This window comes from Lutjanus erythropterus, chromosome 21 (genome assembly GCF_056507025.1).
Source record: "Lutjanus erythropterus isolate fLutEry1 chromosome 21, fLutEry1.hap2, whole genome shotgun sequence".
In the NCBI taxonomy this organism is placed as follows: domain Eukaryota; kingdom Metazoa; phylum Chordata; class Actinopteri; order Lutjaniformes; family Lutjanidae; genus Lutjanus; species Lutjanus erythropterus.
The window spans coordinates 7346580-7367589 of NC_139337.1; the positions used below are offsets into that span (position 1 = coordinate 7346580).

General features: G+C 40.5%; 1 protein-coding gene and 1 non-coding gene across 6 annotated transcripts in view; both read left to right on the plus strand.

The window, feature by feature from the left end:
- jcada (junctional cadherin 5 associated a) overlaps positions 1-15384 on the plus strand; it is a 47070-nt gene extending 31686 nt beyond the window's left edge. For 4 of the 5 annotated variants that reach the window (XM_084747492.1, XM_084747489.1, XM_084747491.1 and 1 more), the window contains exons 2-5: positions 2566-3114; positions 5898-6839; positions 7197-10906; positions 13898-15384. In XM_084747492.1, coding sequence (XP_084603618.1) covers positions 2741-3114; positions 5898-6839; positions 7197-10906; positions 13898-13932 — 5061 coding nt within the window. In that variant the 5' untranslated portion in view covers positions 2566-2740 and the 3' untranslated portion in view covers positions 13933-15384. Of the gene's footprint in view, positions 1-2131; positions 3115-5897; positions 6840-7196; positions 10907-13897 lie in introns of those variants that run through there. The other variant, XM_084747490.1, reaches the window with a different exon arrangement.
- A 3781-nt stretch (positions 15385-19165) lies between these two features.
- Positions 19166-19237, plus strand: trnag-ucc (transfer RNA glycine (anticodon UCC)). The gene has a single exon. It is a non-coding gene; the product is annotated as a tRNA-Gly (tRNA).
- Positions 19238-21010: the final 1773 nt, after the last annotated feature.

The following is a 21010-nucleotide window of genomic DNA, read 5'->3' on the forward strand; positions in this document are numbered from 1 at the left end:
TCCCAGATCTGCATGCGCATCTGTAAGCAAACAAAGCAAACCACCACCCATCTTTTCAGTTTCACTATTGTTCACAAGAACCTCCCTATCAATCTCAGAGCTGGCCTCTCCATGAGGAGATTACTCAAAACGAAAAAATGGAAATAGTTAAACTCAACAAAAGTATTAACTGGGTAAGCGCCAAGAGTCAATCCTCCAAAACTAACAGGTTTAAGGTTTTAAATGAAAAAGATAATCGTATTAGAGAGCCAGACATACAAAGAGAGCGGCATTTCACGGTCTTGGATCCTGTTAATCACCTAGTAGGCTATCCTAGGGTTCAGGTACAGGGAGGGAGGGAAGGAGCAGGAGGAATAAGAGTGGGGTAGTGATTCTGCCCTCTGAGTCAGGACTCCTTTCATAGATGGATTTTTTTCATCTCCATGGGACTATCATGGCTAAACAAATGCTAAGAAGCAAAACAAATGCTAATCTGTTTGCTGCTGAATACATTTCGGCGAGGCTGTGTCGGCCGTCTGTTTTTCAGAACTGAAAACAAGCAATTTGGCTCTGCCATTAAACAATCATAGTGTGATTGGCTTTTAAACTGTCTGAACAGCATTTGATTCTGGCAACGGGGCTCAACGCTGCTGTTCCTGAATGCCATTTCTTATTAAGGACAGCCAGGTTGTTGGCAGTCTGTTCCAGTGGAGAGTATTGAATGAGTGGGCCGCAGCAGCATCTGTCCTGTTGACAAGGCAGCAAGCATGACTTCATCAAGGGCATTACATCACAAGCAGATGCACCCTGGGTATCATCAATTCAATTCCTCACCGGCCCTTGATACTAATACTTACAGTCATTTTTTGGGCAGAAAGCAAACGTCATAAAGCTATTTTGCCTTTCCAACCTTTGTAGATTATTAGGGTTTACTCAGTGTAACTGCAATGTTCCTCACCATTCTTGATTAAATGAGCAGATGTGTGGTCTATAAAATAAAGAAATCTCAGCTTCCAGCTTCTTAATGGTGCAATATTTAGCAATTGCAATGTGCACATCCAAAAATCAGTCCAAATAGTGAGTTGGAGCCATAGATTTTAATCCCTATTTAATATACACTCTATGGTTGAAGCCAGTTGTTTCCCTCGCCTCCTCTTTCCCAGACTTGAGGCTGCAGGCTGCAGGAACACTGCAGGAGTGCAAGACAAGCTCAACATTGTAATTTGACAGTAACAAGCAAGTTCTACACTGTAAGTTGATCAGCCATTTTTAACTGTCAATTGTATGTCATTCGTGGAAAAGCTAAACTCATTATCCTGAAAACAAAAGTCAACTGCTCGGAAAATACACACTCAGGAGTTGGAGTTCAGTGGCTGCCAGAGTCCATTAACATATTGCTCTGTTTAAGAGTTATAAACATCTACTCCTTCTAAAAGATTATTAATGATTTCTCACAACTCAAAAACAGACACTTACTCACGCTGTAGCATTCATCATTCATTTCAACTCTAATTAAATTAGCTGTATTGCTATTGTCAGAGAAGTGATTATTTCAACATAGCAAATTTGTGTAATATCTGATGACATTTCATGATAATTTTACAGATTTCTCATTTAAATCTGAATATTTTCTGGTTTCTTTAGTGTCCTTTGTATCTTTGGGTTGTGGACAAAAGAAGACATCATCTTGGGCTTTTGGAGACATTTGTCACCATTTTTAGACAGTTTATAGACCATAGAACTAATTAATCAATCAAGAAATCAAAAGATTAATGAATAATGAAAATAATCATTTGTTTCAGCCTCAGTCTTTTGTCCAACCAACAGTCCAACACTCTCAATTCTGATATTCTCTACTTTTTATATTGATTTCAATTCTCTAACTTTCTCAAGTATTCAGAAGTGAAGGTAGTAGTTTTGGAATATGCAAACCCTTATCCGAGCCGGAAATTTTTTTAGGGCATATAGCTGAAAAAAATGTTCTCATCCTTTTAGTCTGTAACCAGAAAATACTTTTGCGATGAGGAAAAGATGTCAGGAGAGAGGATGTGGAGGAACACAATCCCCCAGTCGCCCCACTGATGCAAAACATGAGCAGTGGCTGCTAACAGCTACCTTACAGCCACAGTATGGAAGTCTACAGGGAGAGCCACAGCAAACAGTGACATTTCACTGCAGCACCAGCAGCCCTCTCAAACTCTTGTCGCCACTGATCACCATGCTTGTTTTTGAGGCTGTTTTGTTTACCGTCCCCGTCCTCCTCAGTTCTGGACGTGGACAGGGTTTTTGGTGCTGGTAATCACCGAGTGAGATGGAAAGAGGGTTGTTGCTAGGAGGACTAGAGGAGAGAGGAGGGAGGGACAGGCTGCTTGGGAAGGCGGGTGATCTCGGTTTTGTCGTGGCGGCTTAGAATTTGGGTTCAGGGGTCTGTTTTTGTTTCGTCCCCTCAACTGTCCACATGGGTTGGGACCCTTGACAAAAATTGGACATGGGTATAGTGGGGATAATGGTTTTACCGTCACCTCCCTTTCTCTGTCTCTCTTCCTGGCTCCTCATGTCATTCCCCTCTTTCTCTTTTTTTCCCAGTGATGGCCTCAGCTGCGCAGCTGTGCCGGTGATCCTGCCGCTGCACGTAGGGAAGAAGCAGAGACGCCTTGACAACCGACCTACCTTCCTCTCTCTCAAAAAAAAAGAAAAAAAAAAGAAAAAACACGCAGAGAAAGGAAAAAAAGAAAACACACCAGCATAAACAAATGCGACCATGTACAGCGTGGAGGACCTCCTCATCTCTCATGGATACAAGCTGCCCAAGCATACCACCTCCTCCTCCACCCCTACCCCGGCCCCCGCGTCCTCATCCCGCCAGGCTCCCTCGTCCTCACCGCCATCCTACAGCAAGCACCATGAAATCCTGGAGAACATGCCTGGCCCCAGGACAGTGAACGGCTACGAAAGAGGGCCCGGGGTGCCCTATGGGAACGGTGGCGGAAGTAGACAGCCCCAAGCGTATGGTGGCGGCTGTCCCAACAACAACAACAACGAAACCAGGGACAGGAGCCAGTCCAGGCGGGAGGGTGAGAGCAGGAGCCAAATTGACACCCACTCCTTGGGAGAGTCGCTGACCTCAGACAGCGGGTAAGACATAATCTGTGATGGACCTGGAGTCCAGTGATGTCCTCCTGTCTGATTGACCCTTCAGCATGCTCTATCCTCCTCTAACCTTCATTGATAAGTGACACAATCAGTCATTAAAATGGCACTTTTTTGGAGCTGATTAATGAAATTAAATAACTCATCAAGGAGTTTTGGACGGCGATTTTGCATTGCATCTTAAATGAAACTACCTAACGCTGCTGCTCTCTTGTTTCTTTCTTTCCTCCTTGTGTATAACTTCCTCTCATTTCATCGCTGTTTCCCTCCATCCTCCTCTTCCCAATCAAGTCTCAGGCAGGGGAGGAGGGATAATGTATGCTGGAGTCTTAATCTGCCTCATGGGACCTTGGAGTTGTAATCAAAACAGCTTTTGGGCAAACCTATGTGCCCCATTTGAGCATGCCCAGTCTTACACACACAGGTTGCCAGGTTTGTGAGGATACCCCCTTCCCCATTCCATTCCCACTGGCCTCCACTGTTTCACAAGCATTATACTTATATAATGCATGCCCCATCAATAATACAGGATTCATATAGGGTTTATTTAAATATGTATACAGAGGGGAGGCTATATTTAGCTTTGTCTGGATTTATGCAATTGAAACCCTCTCGGGTAGGGACTGTTAGAGCATGTGATTTTTCCAGAGATATTGCCAGGATGCAGCCAATCTGTTTTTTCCTGAAAACAGGATTGTTTAGTTTGCCTATTTGCACCAGTTCAGGGGGTTAGTTTGCTGTAACAGAGACAAAGTCAATACAGCTGTTCTCATGTCCACACAATTAGGCAGGCTTGTCAGATTTTTTTTCCTCTTTTTCCTTACATTTTGTTTGGCTGACTTTCTTTTTTTTCTCTTCTAATCCCCTTTGCCACCAGCCAGTGACAGAGCATCTGAAAATAGTCAAATGACCTTGAATAATGTCAGTGGATGTGTTAGTGTTTTTTTTTTCACTTTTCGGTTTTATTCTTTGAGACCAGTAATCCGCATTTTCATGTCGCTGCTCTGCCAGTGCTATCAGAGCATTCTATTGGGAATGTGGGAATTGCTAAGACATATGTTCTGCGATTTCAGTCTGTTGTTTGTTCATCCCTCTTTTTTTTCTCTCATCCAAATCCGTTTTGCCTGGCAGCTTTAGTTTAGATAAGGAACAGGCCTATCTTGGCACTCCCATTAGGCAGTGCTACTTAGACCCAATTAGACTAATGATGGTAACTCATCTTACATGAGATGGCCTCAAATTTAGCAGATTGGCATGGGTAGCCCCCCCTTCCCCCAGCAAACATCTCTGGCCAGTGATGATCACGGAGGGAAATGTCAAGGACGCTCAGTGGCCTCGGCCTCGAGGGGCTGTACACATGTGCTTGCGTCTTGTTTGCATTGTCTGTCAGTCACTCACTCCACAAATAGCCTGAAATGATCAGGCTGTATGCAGAGACCCATCGCGTCTTGTTGTATCCCATCAGGTCTGCCATCAAACATCTTCTGGGCGACATAGTAAGAGCTTTCCTGACACTGGTTCAGAGAAATACTGCTCATTTTCTCAGATTAGAAGCTAAAGAACAGTGCAATAGAGAGACTGTCAATGAAACGTCCTCTAAATTGTTGATCTGTCTTGGAGGACATCCGGGACTAACAGCCACAGTGTGTCATTGTGTAATGTGTTCATTATGTCCCATAGAAAATCACAATCACCAGACACTGCGCTGCTACTCATGGTCATCTGTCTCCATCTAGTGGGAGATGCTCTCCTTTTTTAATCCGTCCACATTGTAAACTGTGTTTTTTTGCCTCTTATCCTTAGGATGGGATGTATTTATTGACATTTATTGGCTCTGAACAATTATATTTCAGTATTTTGATTGCTATAAGTGCTTAGCTTACCACATTGCATTAGTTTGTCTTTAAATCTGCTATAAACCAAAGATTTTAAAAGTCAGGTCATGCTTTAAACAGACTAGTTTGTATGAAACATAGTCTGAGCATGTCTGAAAGCAAAAATTTTTATAGCTGTTCTGAATGACCATACTCCTAGGCCAGTTGAATAGTGGGATAGTGGCAGATACTTTTGGGCTGTCTTTTTTCATGGAAGGGATTCATAATGTTGAATGTAAAAAAGAACAGAAGTAGGGTTGTTCCGAGATCAATAACAGCATCAAAAAATGTCCCCAATACAGCCTAAAATGTGGTGTGGTTTATCAGCAAGTGCATAAGTTTTTTGCATTTATTCATCTTAAATGGGACCATGGTACTCTCCACCAGCATCCCGTGTACCATTTTTCCACAGTATGGCCAAGTCCTACTTTATGGCATTCATTCCGTGCATGTATTTTTTCGTGTATTATAAAGGGTTTAACCCTGAATCCTATCACATTCATACAGGGTTAGTGGTGTACAGCTGTAAAATAGGTAAAATATTTGTATACACTGGTATCGGATCAATGCGTAAAATTGAGGTATCAGAATCGATATTGGGAAGGGGAAGATTGTGTGGGCCATATTTAGACAGAAGTTAGTAGTTTTTCTTTCTTTTTTTTTTTTTAAACAAGCTTTAAAGAGAAGTTCAAACCCCTCTTACTTCTTCACACTTGGGCAATTGCTATGTAAACTGGGCTTGCTTGTCAGACTGTCTGGTTTGGAGAGTTACAAAAACCCACTTCTCATGTCAGAGAGGTGTTGAGGAAGGGTGTTTAGTACACTATTTGACCCTCCAACAAGCATGTCCGTTGAAGCATACTGATGCCTTTTTTTGTGTATATTTCCTCACAGGTTCTGTGATGGCACCAGAGGTCCTCAGCCACAGTCCAAGGACGTGTCCTACTGGAGGAGGAGAGGCCAGGACTTCACTGTGCTGCTGGACTATGCTGACTTCAGAGAGCCCCATGGAGGAGGGCAGGGGGGTTATGGCAGGCCGGAGGGGCCTCAACAAGCAAGAGGCCAAGAATTGTCTGCAGAGGAGCGTCAGAGGTTAGCTCAGGAGAGGCAGCGCTGGGCAGCCCAGGCCCAGGCTCAGGCGCAGGCTCAGGCCCAGGTCCAGGCTCAGGCACGCTCTAGAGAGAGGGAAGCTGCTCTCCATCAGTGGAGGATGGTGGCTGAGAGGAAGTGCCAGAGCCTGGGGACAGATGAGTGGCGTCCAGCTGTTAGCTTTGGCCGCCAGCTGTCACAGAGTGAGGGTGAGCGCTGGGCACAGGAGCAGCAGCGGCTCCATGCCAGGACACCAGAGGGCATGGTAGTCCACCCCAGGACCAAAGCCAAATCCCAGTCCCTGCCTAGGATGCTGCAGCCTGAGAGCCTGCAATATGTGGACATTGCCTCGTCTGGTCAGGAACTGTACAGGCGGGTCAACGGCCACCCACTGTCACACCACGACTTTTATAGGGCACCCCGCTGGCCGGAGAATGGCAGGCCAGCTAGTGCCAACCAACTCTCAATGACACCAAAGCCCCGCTTCACCCGACCCCCCAGACCTCCCTCCTATGAGATGCACCAGCAGATCAGGGGAAGCTGTGAGGTGTTGTCTGGGAGAGACTCAGTGATTCCCCAGGCCAGGGACAGAACACCAATTCCCATGTCAAGGACAGCTGACCCCCAACTGGACTATTTTGCACAGGACTCTGGACCTCCAGGATACATCCCTCCCCCATCATATAAGAGAGCTCCTATAATGGGTGGGGGGCGTCGGGGATATGGTGAAATTGCTGTTGACTACAGGTAAAGTACTGATTTTCTTTTATTTTTTATTGTTATTAATTTTCTATTGGACTTCCCCAAGATACTGTAATGTTCTGTAGTGGAAACACGAGACAAAATAAGTCTTTAATTTAGTCTAAGAAATGTATAGCTTGGGCAGTTCAAAAAGTACAGATGATCCACATACCAAACATTTAAAGAATTAAAAAAAAAGAGTGTGTAAGAGTGCCTTAATGGACAGTGAGAATTCTAATAATATTTGGCTTGTAGGCAAATTCTCTGGTGATATTTATTGATATTTATAAATGTATCTGTCCCGTTCATTTTTTAAGTCATTGTTGCTTAAATGAAGTGCAACTGTGTTGTTTTTACTCTTAGGTACAGAGGAGATGTGTACCAGCAGATACAAGTGGCTCCAGATGGATCTCACTGGTTCGCCAGACATCCAGCTGGCTCCTGGCCTGATCCCCAGAGAGAGAGGAGCATGTCCGGCCAGAAGCAGCTTTACCCTGTGTACACTACCCAGCAGCACCCCGGTGGAGGGATCCAATATATCCCCTTTGATGACCCCCGCATCCGCCATATTTCCTCAGCCCTGGGTGGCAACTCTCTGACGGACGCTGACAAGATCCGCCACATCCGAAATGAGCTTCCCAGCGTCACCGTGTCGGAACCTGCACCCGACGACAGTGCCTTTTTGCCCCCACCATTGGGGCCTTTCATCGCTGCCAAATTGGCCGATGATGCTAACCAGACGTCTTCTAGCGACTTCGACAATGACAATAACAGGTGGCACAGTGATTTGCACAAAGAGACTGTCGATAACTTCCCAGCAACTGACCAAAACTGCAACAACAGATATCCCAAAAACCAACGTCCTCCTCCATCTCCCTCTTCGGCCTTCCAGGCCCCATTAGCAAGGACTTCTTCTCACCAGGGGTCCAGCTCAGATCAGGTCTTTGCAGAAACCATCACCCAAGTGAAGAAAATTGTCCCAGATTCAGGGCCAGAAAACAACAGGAATACCAAGAGAAGAGTGAGTGAAACCATCTTCTGCCTTGTGTCTGTCCCTGTTCACACACCGACTAACGTTAACAAAGACTTAGCGGCAGATCAGAACAACAACGAGACAATGCCAAGTCTGACTGTCACCTCAGACACTTTTGCTGTGGGCCTCAGAGAGAGCCCGAATGTGCGGAGCAAGTCGGTGAACGAGATGCCCATCAGATCCCACTACTCACACTTTCACACCAGCAGCACATCCTCAATGAGGAACTACAAGAGGGCTCCTCTAAGGAAGGAGATAATAGATGCTTGGGCCCTTCAAGCCAGCGAAGACAAAGAGTTGTGCTATGCTGGGTCCTGGCCTGGAAACCAGTACCGTAACCAGGAAACCCAGACTGGCTCACCTTTGACAGTTGTGAAAAGTCCAGAACCCCAGAGTCCTCCTGGGAGACAAGAGCCTGTTCAGTCAGTCTCAGACACAACCACAGACAGTGGTCTGGGGACAGACAGTAACTCCTCTTATGGTTACCCCATGGCAGGCCAGAAAAACCTTCATCTCTCTAGCAACAGCGCCTTCTCCCGTCTCAGCCTCAGCCCAACACAAACATCATCACTTCAGCCCTCACCAAAAGACCCATCCTCTCCATCAAAGGCTCGGGATCAGGGGGAGCAGCAGCCATCATCTCCCAGGAAGAGCAACTCCAGTCCCCCTGAGAGCGCAGAGCAAGTGGCCTTTGGTCAGTTTCTCTTGAAGCCAGTGAACCGACGACCCTGTGACGCCATTGGTGAACTGGAGAGCATTAATAAGGAGATGGAAGACACAATCAGCAAGAGACCCAATGTCAGTCAATCCATTGATGGTCTAGATGGGACGAGTAAGAGACTAGACCAGTTTAAATCAGGAGCACATTTCACTGCTGGTCCAGAACCAGGCAGGGAAGCAATCAGTCTTCCTCCAATGCACACAGTAAAACCCAACAATATCAAAGTCAGATCAAAGTCCTTGGCGTCCACCGCTGATCTAGACTCCATGGACATAAAAAATGCTTTCTCCAGGCCACAAGCCAACAACATACCACCAACAAATGAGCTATCCACACTTCTCAACCCAGGGCTGCCCCACCACAATGAGCCAAACCGGCTCTATAGACAAGACATCCCAGTCCCTCAAGAGTCCCTGCTGCGGGACGTGGGGTTAACAGTCTACACAGAGACTCCTGGTGGTCCTGGGGAGCCGATGCAGCGCTCACTTTCAGTCCCATCTCCACTCGATCATAAGGAGCTTAGTCAGCTGTCGTTGGAGAGCAGGACAGCACTTGTTAAAAATAGTGTTAGCCTCGAGCACAATTCATATACAGAGCTTCAAGCAGAGATAGAAGCTGAGAGAAAGTCTAAATCAGACAATGTTTCACCAGTCAGGGGTGGCGTGAATTTAAGCATCTGTAGAAGCAGGAGTGAAAACAGCAGATCGCCTCAGAAAGAGAGTTTGCCACATGTCACCAGGTTGATGAGGGAGGTTTCTTTTGTGTTTGTGAATGATGATGGTGATGCGAGATATGCCATCTCTGAGCCTCTGACCTATAAGAACGAGTCAACCATAGCAGATAAGCACCTGGAGAACTTACTGATTCAGGAGAAAGCCAACTCTTTACCTGCGGAGGACCTCAGCAACCTGTACGAGGTCAAATGTGCAAAAGGTATTCCTGAGAATGAGTCCATTGAGCAGAGGGCTGCCAGAATCCTGGGTATATCTGTTCCAGTGGAAGCCTTGGGTGTAGCTGACAAACAAGACGATAACCAGGACGATGAGGATATGCCTGTAAGTGAGACACTACAAAGTCAATGTGAAGAGACACAGCAGGTGACTGGAGAGTGTGAGCAAGTCAAAGAAGAGACCCTGGTTGTCCAGGGAGCAGAGCCAGAGGAGGTCAAGGAGACAGAATTGGGAGTGGACCATGAAGAAAGAGATGAACAAAAGCACAGCAGCAACCACAGTGATGGTGAGGACAACAAGGACACTGAGCCTCAGTCCCTGGTGGTACTAGACCTGCCCGAGTTCCCACCCAGTAAACTTCCCCTATCCCTGCCCGTCACCCCCAACGAGAAGCTAGCACTCAGCATGTGCATCGTGGAGAAGAAGGGGCGTGGCGGAGCGTGTAAACTCATCGAATCCCTGCAAGATAAGCTAAACTCATCCGCTTCTTCATCTGCCACATCTCTGGGCAGGTCAACCCCGGACAGAATGGCCCGTCTGAAAGAGCTGGACTCTGTGTCTCGAATAAGACGCCTCAGCCTCAAAGGTGAGGAGTCTGAGGAGAAGGATGGTGGCAGAGACGAGAGTGAAGTTCAGGAGGAGACAAAGGAGGAAGTTGTGGAGCAACGAGAAGAGGAAGAGGATAATAAACTTGGGGAGGAAGGAGGGATGGAGGAGGAAAACACAGATGAATTTGAGAATGCACATGAAACACATGACATATTGGGAGATCCTGAAGAAGCTTCCCCTATCCTTGCTAAATTTAAAGGAGAAGCAAATGTAGAAGCTAAAGAAGCAAATGAGGAGAATGAGGAAACTAAAGAAGAAGCAAATGATGAGAATGAACAAGCTAGAGAAATGGATGAAGAAGCGAATGAAGACATTAAAGATGAAACAAATGAAGAAGCTAAAGATGAAGCGAATGAACAGATGTGTGAGGAAGAGAAAAGACAAGAGCTACAAGAAGAGGCAAATGTTGAGATTGCACTACAAGCAGACAATGAAGGGAGTAAAGATGTGGAAACTGAATTAAAAACAGAAGAGCCAGAAGGAGAGGTGGAGCTGAAAATCGTGGAGGATGACAAAGAGAAGGCTGTGGAGAAGGTGACAGATGGACAGAGTACAGAGGATGTCGGTAGAGCTGAGGTAACACAAGGCGCTGAGGGAAAAAAGTTGCCCAAACCAAAGCAGCGCACCAGGCTCCAGAAGCCTCCTCTGCTTCCTAAACCTCGCAGTGTTCCCAAGAGAGAGATAACGCTGCCACTTAGCTTCAGCACTGGGACCTGTGGCCCCTCAAATATGGAGGATGAGGAGATGCTCTCTGTCTCAGGTGGGTACAAAGGAATTCAGTCATTAACCTTTTATATAGTCCACGTGGTATGTGCCAAATTTGAGTTGAAATGTTCACTTTTTCATAAAAGCACAAAACTTAACACACTTCAACACTTTGGGGCCCTTAACATTTTCAGATGGGCCTGTTGCAGCTTTTTTTTACATTCCATCATAACTGAATTATGGATTTTGCATCTTATCTCCTGAAACAAACATAACACATACAAGGTGATGTCTACGTTTATGTTTTAATGGTCAAAGACTACATTGATACACAACATCATAAACTGTTCAGGTGTTCCGTTCCATTCAGGTCCTTTATTAGAATTAGGGCTGCATGACATGGTAAAAGAAATCATACTGGGATTACTTTGACAGATGTTGCGATATACAATATAATTAGTGGGAATGCTCATTTTTGCATCACAGTTTTTATTTTCACTGAAAAAAACCCAATTAAAACCATGATGATGTGACATTTGTTGGGGTCTGTGCTATGTTTTCGTAAAATCAGGAGTACAGGATTTTGTGCCAGGGCATCTCTGCAGCGCTATTTCATTATTTTATTTTATTTTATCAGCAGGGTTTGCAATTTGGATGTTGCCATATTTCAATTTTGATACATTTCCATTAATTGTGCAGCACTAACTGGTATTATTGGCAAAACCTGGTTTTACTCTACTATTTCATATCAATATGGCTGCTGTGAAAAAGGTTTATTGTCAGGCTTAATGAACAAAAGAAAAAATTAAACTTTTAAAACAATACAAAACATGCATGCAACAGGCATGATATTTTAAAGTCTAACCTAGTTTCTCAGATACTGTTGATGCATTTTATTTACCTATGAGGTTTTAAGTCAGAGCTTCAAATGATGTCACACCCAAGTTGACTGCATTCCTTTTTTGAGCTCAATATCACTGCACTAATAAACACCAAAGCAACTTGTCCACTGACAGTACCGCGTGTAGAGTTGATTTAATGAGACACAAGTACTGAAAACAGGTTTACTACTGTTGATGTGAGGAGCAGTCATGTCTGATTTTGAGGTCGGGGTTTGTGAGGATCCTTGGACTTTCTGATTTGGGCATTCCAGTTGAAACTTCCAACTGAGAACCTGGAAGTTCTCAGTTCAGATGGAAAGCACCGTGTGATTTCCGTCTCACAACACTGAATTTGCTTTTAAATTTTTCGTCAGAAGATTTTATGATGTTGTATTAGGTATCACTGTAATTCTTAGTTCTTATTCTCATGTTTGGTTCAGGAGATATGACACAAAATACGTATCGGTCGTGGTGGAGAGTAAAATTGATGCCAAAAGGCCTTTTTGGCCTCTGTGTCATCCATTCATTCCTGATAATGGACACCTCATCGGGTTCCTTACATTACCTGGACTACTGCTTGTTTTGCCACCAAAGTGAAGCAGCTTATCTTAGTATAATATAAGTTTACTAATTATACATTGTTTCATGTATACTTTTTTGATAATCTGTTGACATAGATGAACTTTTTGGGAAATATTATTATTTGCTTTCTTTAGTATGATTTGATAAGACTGATATCAAACTCATGTCTGTGTATCTACAAATTGCTATTTTGTTTTTAGATTTTTGCGTACATATGTGTTAAACAACTAGGATTAAACAGGATCATTATTAAAGTTTAGACGTATTAGGAGATTTTAAGTTAGCAGATGGCTTTGGACTGAGCCGTTTTTTCCGTTTCCAGTCTTTATGCTAAGCTAAGCTAATTATTTGAACTCCAGCTCTGTACTTGAAGGACAGACAAGGGACTGATATCAACTTTCTCATCATATTCTTAAAAAAAACAAACCGTCAGACTATTTCCCAACACATTCCTATAAAGGTGCTCTGTGGAGTTTCTTTACTGAGTATTTCCTTATACTTCTGCCTAATAAAAACTAATATTGTAGTTTTTACTCCATGACATTTGTCTGACAGCTTTAGTTACTAGTTACTTTTCAGATTACAATTCTTCATAACCTCCCTGTCCAGTGAAAACCATATTACACCAGATTTGGTGATTTTGAATGTCACTTCACTTCACTTTAAACTTTACTTTTCCTCTAAGGGAGATTTTGTTTTTTCAGCAAGACAGTTACAAAACGATAGAATACAAAAAGCCTAGAGGTACATCAGAGGGGGATAAACTGAAGGATTAGTTGTCCTCTTTCAGATCATTTTCTTTCTTCTTAAGATAAACCAACTCTTTCCCTCTCGGATTAGCTGGAAAATGCATTGTCACAAGGTGAAGAAAGGCAGTTTTTCTGAGCTCATGGTTCTCACAGGACATCGTTGCTGCAAACATATGATGATCTTAAAGAACATGATGCATTGCTGTAGATTAAACAACCAAATATAATAAAGTAGTTAAATGGACTACAACAGTAAGATGCAACATACACATGATTGTAGCAGTAATATTAGCCCAAAAACATCATATATAATAGTGAAACACTGACAGGAACCAGTTTACATTTCCTCATACACTTCATATTTTCATTCATTTGATACTCTTTGTATTTTCATATCTCATCTTACTTCACAAACAGTACTTTTACTTTAAGTATGCTTTGCTGACAGTAATGAAATGCAGGACTTTTACTTGGAATGGAGTATTTTTACATTGTGATATTAGTTTACTTTGAATTTACTTTAAATACTTCGTCCACCACTGTCAACAGGTGTAATTGAATGCCCTTTTTTGAAAGTATTTTACTCCTACATTGTTTCCATCCATGTTTACTTGTTAACAGTCTTCTTGTCCACCTTTGCTGGTGCATCGTTGTATTTTTTGGTTTATTTTCATCACTGGAATAGTGTTAAACCACTGACAGCCCTATAGTTTTGCTAGTAGTCAAAAACTCCACAGTGAACTTTTAATTTCCACCTTTATAAGGGCAAATAATACTGTTCTGACTTGTTTTCGATTGCGTCGTCTCATCTTTTCTTTCTGCTTTTCTCATCAGACTCCTACGACCCCAGTCGAGTGGAGAGAGTGTGACCTCTGACACTGCCTTCACCACTGTGGAAATCTGTCTCTCTCGAGCTAACAGCTTTTTCCAGCAACAAAGGCTTTCATCTCACCTCACGGCTCAGTCAGCTGTGACCCCCCCTCCAATATCGTTACACATTACTTGTCACAGAACTGACTGTCCTGGTGCTGCGAGAGCGTTTTTACAGCCAAATAAAAGGCACCGCCGGTGCCCAATTCTCCAGGCCTTTTTTCAACCTCGGCATCCTCGCCCTTCCATTCTCTCCACCTCTCCAAAAGTTAATTTGCTCGAGCAAGCGGACTTCCTCCTTTTGAAGTCGTCTTATTTTGCTTTTGGAAAAATGCATGTCATTATTCCCGTCTGCACTTGGGCTCCTTCTCGAGCTTGGGTGTTGAAATATGAATGTAAAAGTGCTTCTGCTCAACAAACAAAAGAAATGTAACAGAAAAAACATCAAGAAGGCAACAGTATTGCATTACAATCAGTATTAACCTACACCAAATGTACATAAGAAAGAGTTATAAGATTTTATTAAGAATATAAAAAATCAATTTAAGACATTTAATTGCTGAAGAAATGTATATTTTCTTATCTATGTTAAGAAAAGACTAGATTTTTGGGAGTTTAGTCTTTGGGTGTATTACTAATGAAACCCTGTGCTCTTTATTCTTATACTTGTGTGATAGAGAATGTACTCAGAGAGCCTGGATTGCAATGAGAAACACTGTGGTCCTTGAATAGTTTCACTCAAGAGCAATATAGTCGTCGTATACGAGATGTTTGTGACATGATTTAAGTAGTGAGTCTCCATTTCAAGGAGCTGATCACATTTAAACATCTGCTTTCAAGCTCTACCTTTTGGTACAAGTGTTAGGTTTGCACTGCTGAGATTATTGGCTTTATGTTAGCAGAGAGCACCTGATAATCTCCTCAAATACTCAGAGATTACTGTAGGAGGGATTCATGTTCTCCGCCGCCGCCAGTCTCAGCATCAGCAATCGCAACGACATGTATCATAACCGTCTGATTTTGCGTGTCATTTTTGTTCATCCTCATCCTGTCAAAGAAGAAAATCTATATTTTGTGGCATTAACAGAAGTCTATATTTAACCGTGGAGTTTTTCTTTGTTCACATCTTGGTTTCTGTGTGATTTCTGAAGTGCTTCTTTGCAGGATATGATAGATGTAGCTATATCGATCGCAGTGTGCCTTGTACACACTGTTTCTGTGGAGAACTTTGTTTGTGTGTTACACATCCAGTATTGTCACTTTCACAAATCCTGATTTAAACTGGACATCAGTAACTCATTTTACTTTCATCAAAACTGAAACGTGTAAGGAAGTGCACTGCTGCCACGTCAGAAAGAGAAAAACAAATCAGTATCATATTATAATGTGAAAATTTCATTGTCACGGTAAGACGTTTTTCACGTTAAAACTAGATATTTTCATGTTATAACCGAAACATTTTTGTTATAACAATGACAAATATATCTTGTCATAACATAAAAAGTTTTGTTATAATGTGATAACTTACTATTGCAACAAAATGTTTCAGCAAGTAGCATGAAAGTTTTCTTCTTATAACAATAAAACTCTTGTTATAACATAAAACGTTTACTGTTATAACATGATAACTTGTATTGTTATGACATTATAAACATAAAGTGTCATGTTATATCTAGAATTGTTATCCCATTACAATATCAAATGTTTCACTTCGTAACAAAATAAATAGTATGTTGTTATTAGACATTATAACATGTTAAGTTTGCAAGCATTAATAACGTGATAAATGTCAGAACTACAAAAGTTATCACATTACAACATCATACATTACATGTTATGATAAGATAAATAGTATATTTTTATAACATGAAAAGTTTGGTGTTATAACATGATAACATTTTGTTATGACAAAACTGTTTTACATTTTACATAACGTAATAACATATTGTTATAATAAGAAACTTCTCTTGTTATAACATATTGTTTTGACACTCTAAAGATATCATGTTATATCTATAAATCACACTATAATATTAAATGATTCATTTTCTAACAAGATAAATAATACGTTTCATGTTTTAATGTGATTAGTGTGTCGTCATAATGTTATAAATGTCATGTTACAAACATAAACTATCATGTTTTAACTTTAAAAACTGTCACATCAAATGTTTCATGTTAGAACAAAAGAAAGCATGTTAGAAAGCATGAAAATGTTTTTAATTCACACAAAATATTGATCTTAGAATTATTTTTCGCTTTATTTTGCAATAGTGACCTGCTCATTATCCTCTTTCTTACACACTTACATAAAAAAAATAATTTGAGACAAAATATGAAAACTTTAAATGATTTTTATGTTCCTCCAGAGTCTATGATCAGAACTGTGTCCATAGCAGTTATCACGTGATAACTTAATGTTATAAAACATTTCAGAGATGTTATAATGTTATAACAATAAAAGACATGTAATAACATCAAACATTTCATATAATAAGATAAATAGTGTTATTGTTATAACAAGAAAAGTTTTGTGTTATAATGTGAAAAGTCATAAAAGTGAAAATATCTTGTTAGAACAATGCTTTTTTCACAGTACAACGTGATACTGATCTGTTTTTCTTTTTCTGGAGTGTCAGCAGTGTGCCGCCGTACATTTGGAGTTATTTTGGCAATAATAATAATAAAGTTTGATGATGCTTAATATTGATGCTGTACAGAACATTGCTGTTGGGATACTAATCGCAGTATCTGAACATGTTCAATAATTTAACGTCGACATATCAGTGCTTTATAAGTTGTGGGCATAACTAGCAATTGGTTTACACTCACGTCACTTATGGGGTAGCAATACAAGAAATTAAAAAACACATACCAAACCAAACTTTATTCTATGCATTGGACATCTACATTTACTGGGTTTAGTACCAAAATTTCAAGCTAAAACTGCAACTTCTGGTTTGCTTGTTGGACCCTGTCACTCTTTGATCCAGCTGTATGTGATGTTGAACCCGTTGGATCTGGTTGTAGACTTGCATGGACGCGGCTCTGACTGGAGTTCATCAGTGCAAGGTTCTGTCTGTGTCCTGTTACCAGCCCAGTACCCGTACCTCTGTGTTCCAGGTAATGTGTTATCTGGTCATTCTCGTAGGTCTTTTTGTACTGCAAGTTCTTTGTAACATGATCTAGACTATTGGTGCACATCTTGCTTTGATATTTTCTATTTTCATACAGAAGTATGTACAGCTTCTTTTGTATGCGCGGCATCTTTTTTTTTTTTTTCCTCTTTTTTTGTGCATGAAATGCGTAAGACGTCACAGAGAGAAGGTGTATTTGCATATAATTGCATTTGGTACTATATAGTCTATCCAATAAACAACTGTTATATTTCATATAATGTATATTTTATTTTCAAAAAGTTATGCTACATATTTAAAACAGAACAAGGTATTTTTAGATTATTGTGAAAAGGGAACTGTTTGTGAAGGCACAATATTTGTCTATATTTGAAAAGATCATTAAGAATGATCAGAAATAGAGACAAGTGTGTGCTATTGTACAGTACTGCAGAGTATTCATAAATAAAAATCTTTGCATGAAATATTTTGTCTCTGATTTTGTTATATTCATGAATATTATTCATTATTTGATGCAAAGAGAAAGTCTGGACAGTTATGCACACATCCAGGATCCCACCTACCACACTTTATATACTCTATGTACCCTGTTGCCTCCTATTTCCCATTAAATAGGGGAGACAGGGGATGGTAGTAACACTTTCTGTCCAAGCATCAGTAATTCAGTGGTTGATCATGCTAGATCTGTCAAACTTTGATACAAGGTACCCGCAATTGTCTACTATAAATAAAACTCACTTGGACGTTTCCTACACAACCACAAATTATGAGTTAAAGTCAAATACAATATAAAGTATTCACTACCCCACTACTGCAGTGAGTTGTAACACTAGCTGGGGATAGATGTAACAAGAGGTAATGAGAGGTCTTTTTTTTTTAACAAAGTATTACAACTATCCCCACCCCTAACTATGTTAGCATGTGGGCTTGAAGGCAGCATGAATGCAGAGCATCAAATTAAACTATACAAAGTGATACTTTAGGTTATATAAATCTAACCATTGTATCTACAATACAGTGAACCTGAGGCAAAAAATACTCTTGATAAAAATGATACATTCTTATCTAAAAATGAGTTGTTGTTTTTTTGTTCATAAAATCCACAGTGATCTGCAGACAAATATCTGAATGTCCACCTCTCGGCTGTACTGTACTTTATAGTAAGTCTTAACTCACAACTTTACTGTTTTGACAAATTATACATATATTAAGTGAAAATGAAAGCATATTATTGTCTTAATTTGCATAGCAGCATACTTAAGATATATGTACATATATATGTTATATATATTAGTGTGCATTTACCCTTTAATGTGCCTTTAAAACAGACGATAAAAAATAATAACGAAATTATGTTTTGTCAGTGAAGTTATTGGCAAATTTGTTGATCAGATGAAATGTATTAAGAAAAAAATATAAAATAGAATTATGATAGAAAGATAAATACTTCTCTGAATTTAATAATAATAATAATAATAATTAAAAAAAATTAAACTTTTTGGAAACTTTGCTGAGGTTGTCTAAACAGCAGTGACACTGACTGATCAGGCCTGCTGTCCCTCTGTCTAAACTCATCACGTGAGAGGCTGCTGGCTCTTGTTGGGTTTGGTTTTGAATCTCTCTGCAGTACAGACATCACTCAGGGAGTCATTGTCAAAGTAATGTGACAGAGTAAGAGCGCCATCTGCTGGACACACAGCGCAATTTACTTCTCCTTTTTTAAACATAATACAGTAAGTTGGACATAGAAACGGGGTCGCTTTGTATTTTGATTTGTGACATTACAACAGTTGTAAAAAGGCTGCATTAGGGAGATTAATTAAGAGCCCAGAGATAAAGTCTGAAAAAGGACCTGAAGGTGTTCTATCAAAAACATCTGCAAACTCTTTTGGAGTAACCGAGTTCCATATATCTTGAGAAATATAATGAATATAATAAAGGTCCGTTTTAAAATAATAATCGTGTTACTAACAATATATATACACAAGAAACAATATTTGTAACCCAGCGTTTTTATTCTGTCGTTATTAAACAGTACCAGTTTCCTGATCTACGCGCGTCACGGTTCGATGGGGTGAATAACATCTGTGCAGATGCGATGGTGGTATAGTGGTGAGCATAGCTGCCTTCCAAGCAGTTGACCCGGGTTCGATTCCCGGCCATCGCAGATTCTTTAAATTCATGAACTAGATGAAGTCCCTTATAGCCGTAGTAGCCATTTACAAGACTAGAAAGTGATGCTTAAATGAGTGTTTCCCAACCCTGGTCTTCAAGGCTCACTGCCCTTCATGTTTAGATGTTTTCCTGCTCCAACGCACCTGATTCAAATGATCAGCTCATCATCAGGCTTCTGCAGAGGCTCAACTCAGCAGATGTTTTCAACAAATAATTAATTTTGAGGTATAAAAGTTGCCTTTTGGATGTCAATATTTTTTTTCTGGATAGAATTTAGATGACTGCAAATTTGATCAAAATATGCTAAAATAGGTGTTACTATCTAGCATACAAGATTTGATCACTGCTGCAAGATTAGGGGGCAGTTGTAACACTGTGTTACAATTGCCCACGAGTCACATGGTCCAATGATTCACATAATTAAATTCTACTAACCACTACAATATTTGATGTTTACTTTAAATTCATACTGCATGTGAAATAATTTGAACCATATACTAAAAAAACTTAAGTAACATTACTGGATATTACACCAATAATATGATTAACTTGAGGTGTGCTTTCATGTGAAATTTGACTATGGTTAGTATTACTTATTTTTTAGTGTTACAGTTGATCCAATTGCTGCATTTGCCCTCGCCAAGAGGGCAATTGACTGCTTGTATTAAATTTAATGTTAAAGTATTGTCCTTATTAGTGAAACTATATCAATCATAACACTGGGCAGTCTATCAGTATTATATCAATATTGTGATATAAGGCTGGGTATCTTGCCTTTATTACTTTGATTATATCCACATTACTGATGATTATTTATCCAAAATCTCATTGTGTAAATGTTTTGTGAAAGCACCAATAGTCTTCCCTATAACATTGTTGCAGTATCAGTATGGACATATTGGGTCAAAAATATTGTGATATTTGATTTTGTCCATCTCGCCCAATCCGAAAGCATCATATTCTATAAGATCACCATGGGCCCATTTTGTATGTTATTGATCATAATCATTTAATCCTTGTTTTTATGGACCCCAAAAAACATGCAGACCCAAACACTACAGCTGCTCCAGATGTCATGTGACTGATCTGTTAAAGATGATCTGACAGCTTTGATCCCGTCCCCTGCACACTTTACAGGTCTACTGAGATTTATTAGCCTTTACAATTATAACAATAATTCCTTTTTCCTTATTAACGAGATAAACTTTAAAGACATGTGTGCACAGCTGTTAAACATAAATGAAAGGTGTTTTGTGATTGTAGAGATGTGTGTGTGTGCCTTGGCCAAATGCCAACTATGCTAACTATTAAATTAATCACTAACTATTTTGATAATCCATTAATCATTTAAACTCTTTTTTTTTAAGAACACATGTCCATGTAAATATTTTCTGGTTTCGTCAGACCTCTTATGAAAGTCAAGTTAATATTTGTCTTTTGGACATTTGAGGACGTCAGCTTGGGCTTTGGAAAACATTTTTCATTATTTTCTGACATTTTACAGACCAAAATACTAACTGGTTAACAATCGATTAATCAAGAAAATAATCAACAGATTAATCGATGATAAAAATGATCATTACTTGCGGCCCTAATTAAGAGATCATTGGGTTTATCACCTGAAAATAGTCATTTACGTTTTCAAATTCTTCTTTAATAAGAGAGTCCATATGGTTTCAACTAAGTGAACTTGGCCAGTCAGGTGTCTTTGAGGCGGTCAGTGGTTCATCACAGTCGTTGTGAACTTCATTATTAGACGTGTGTC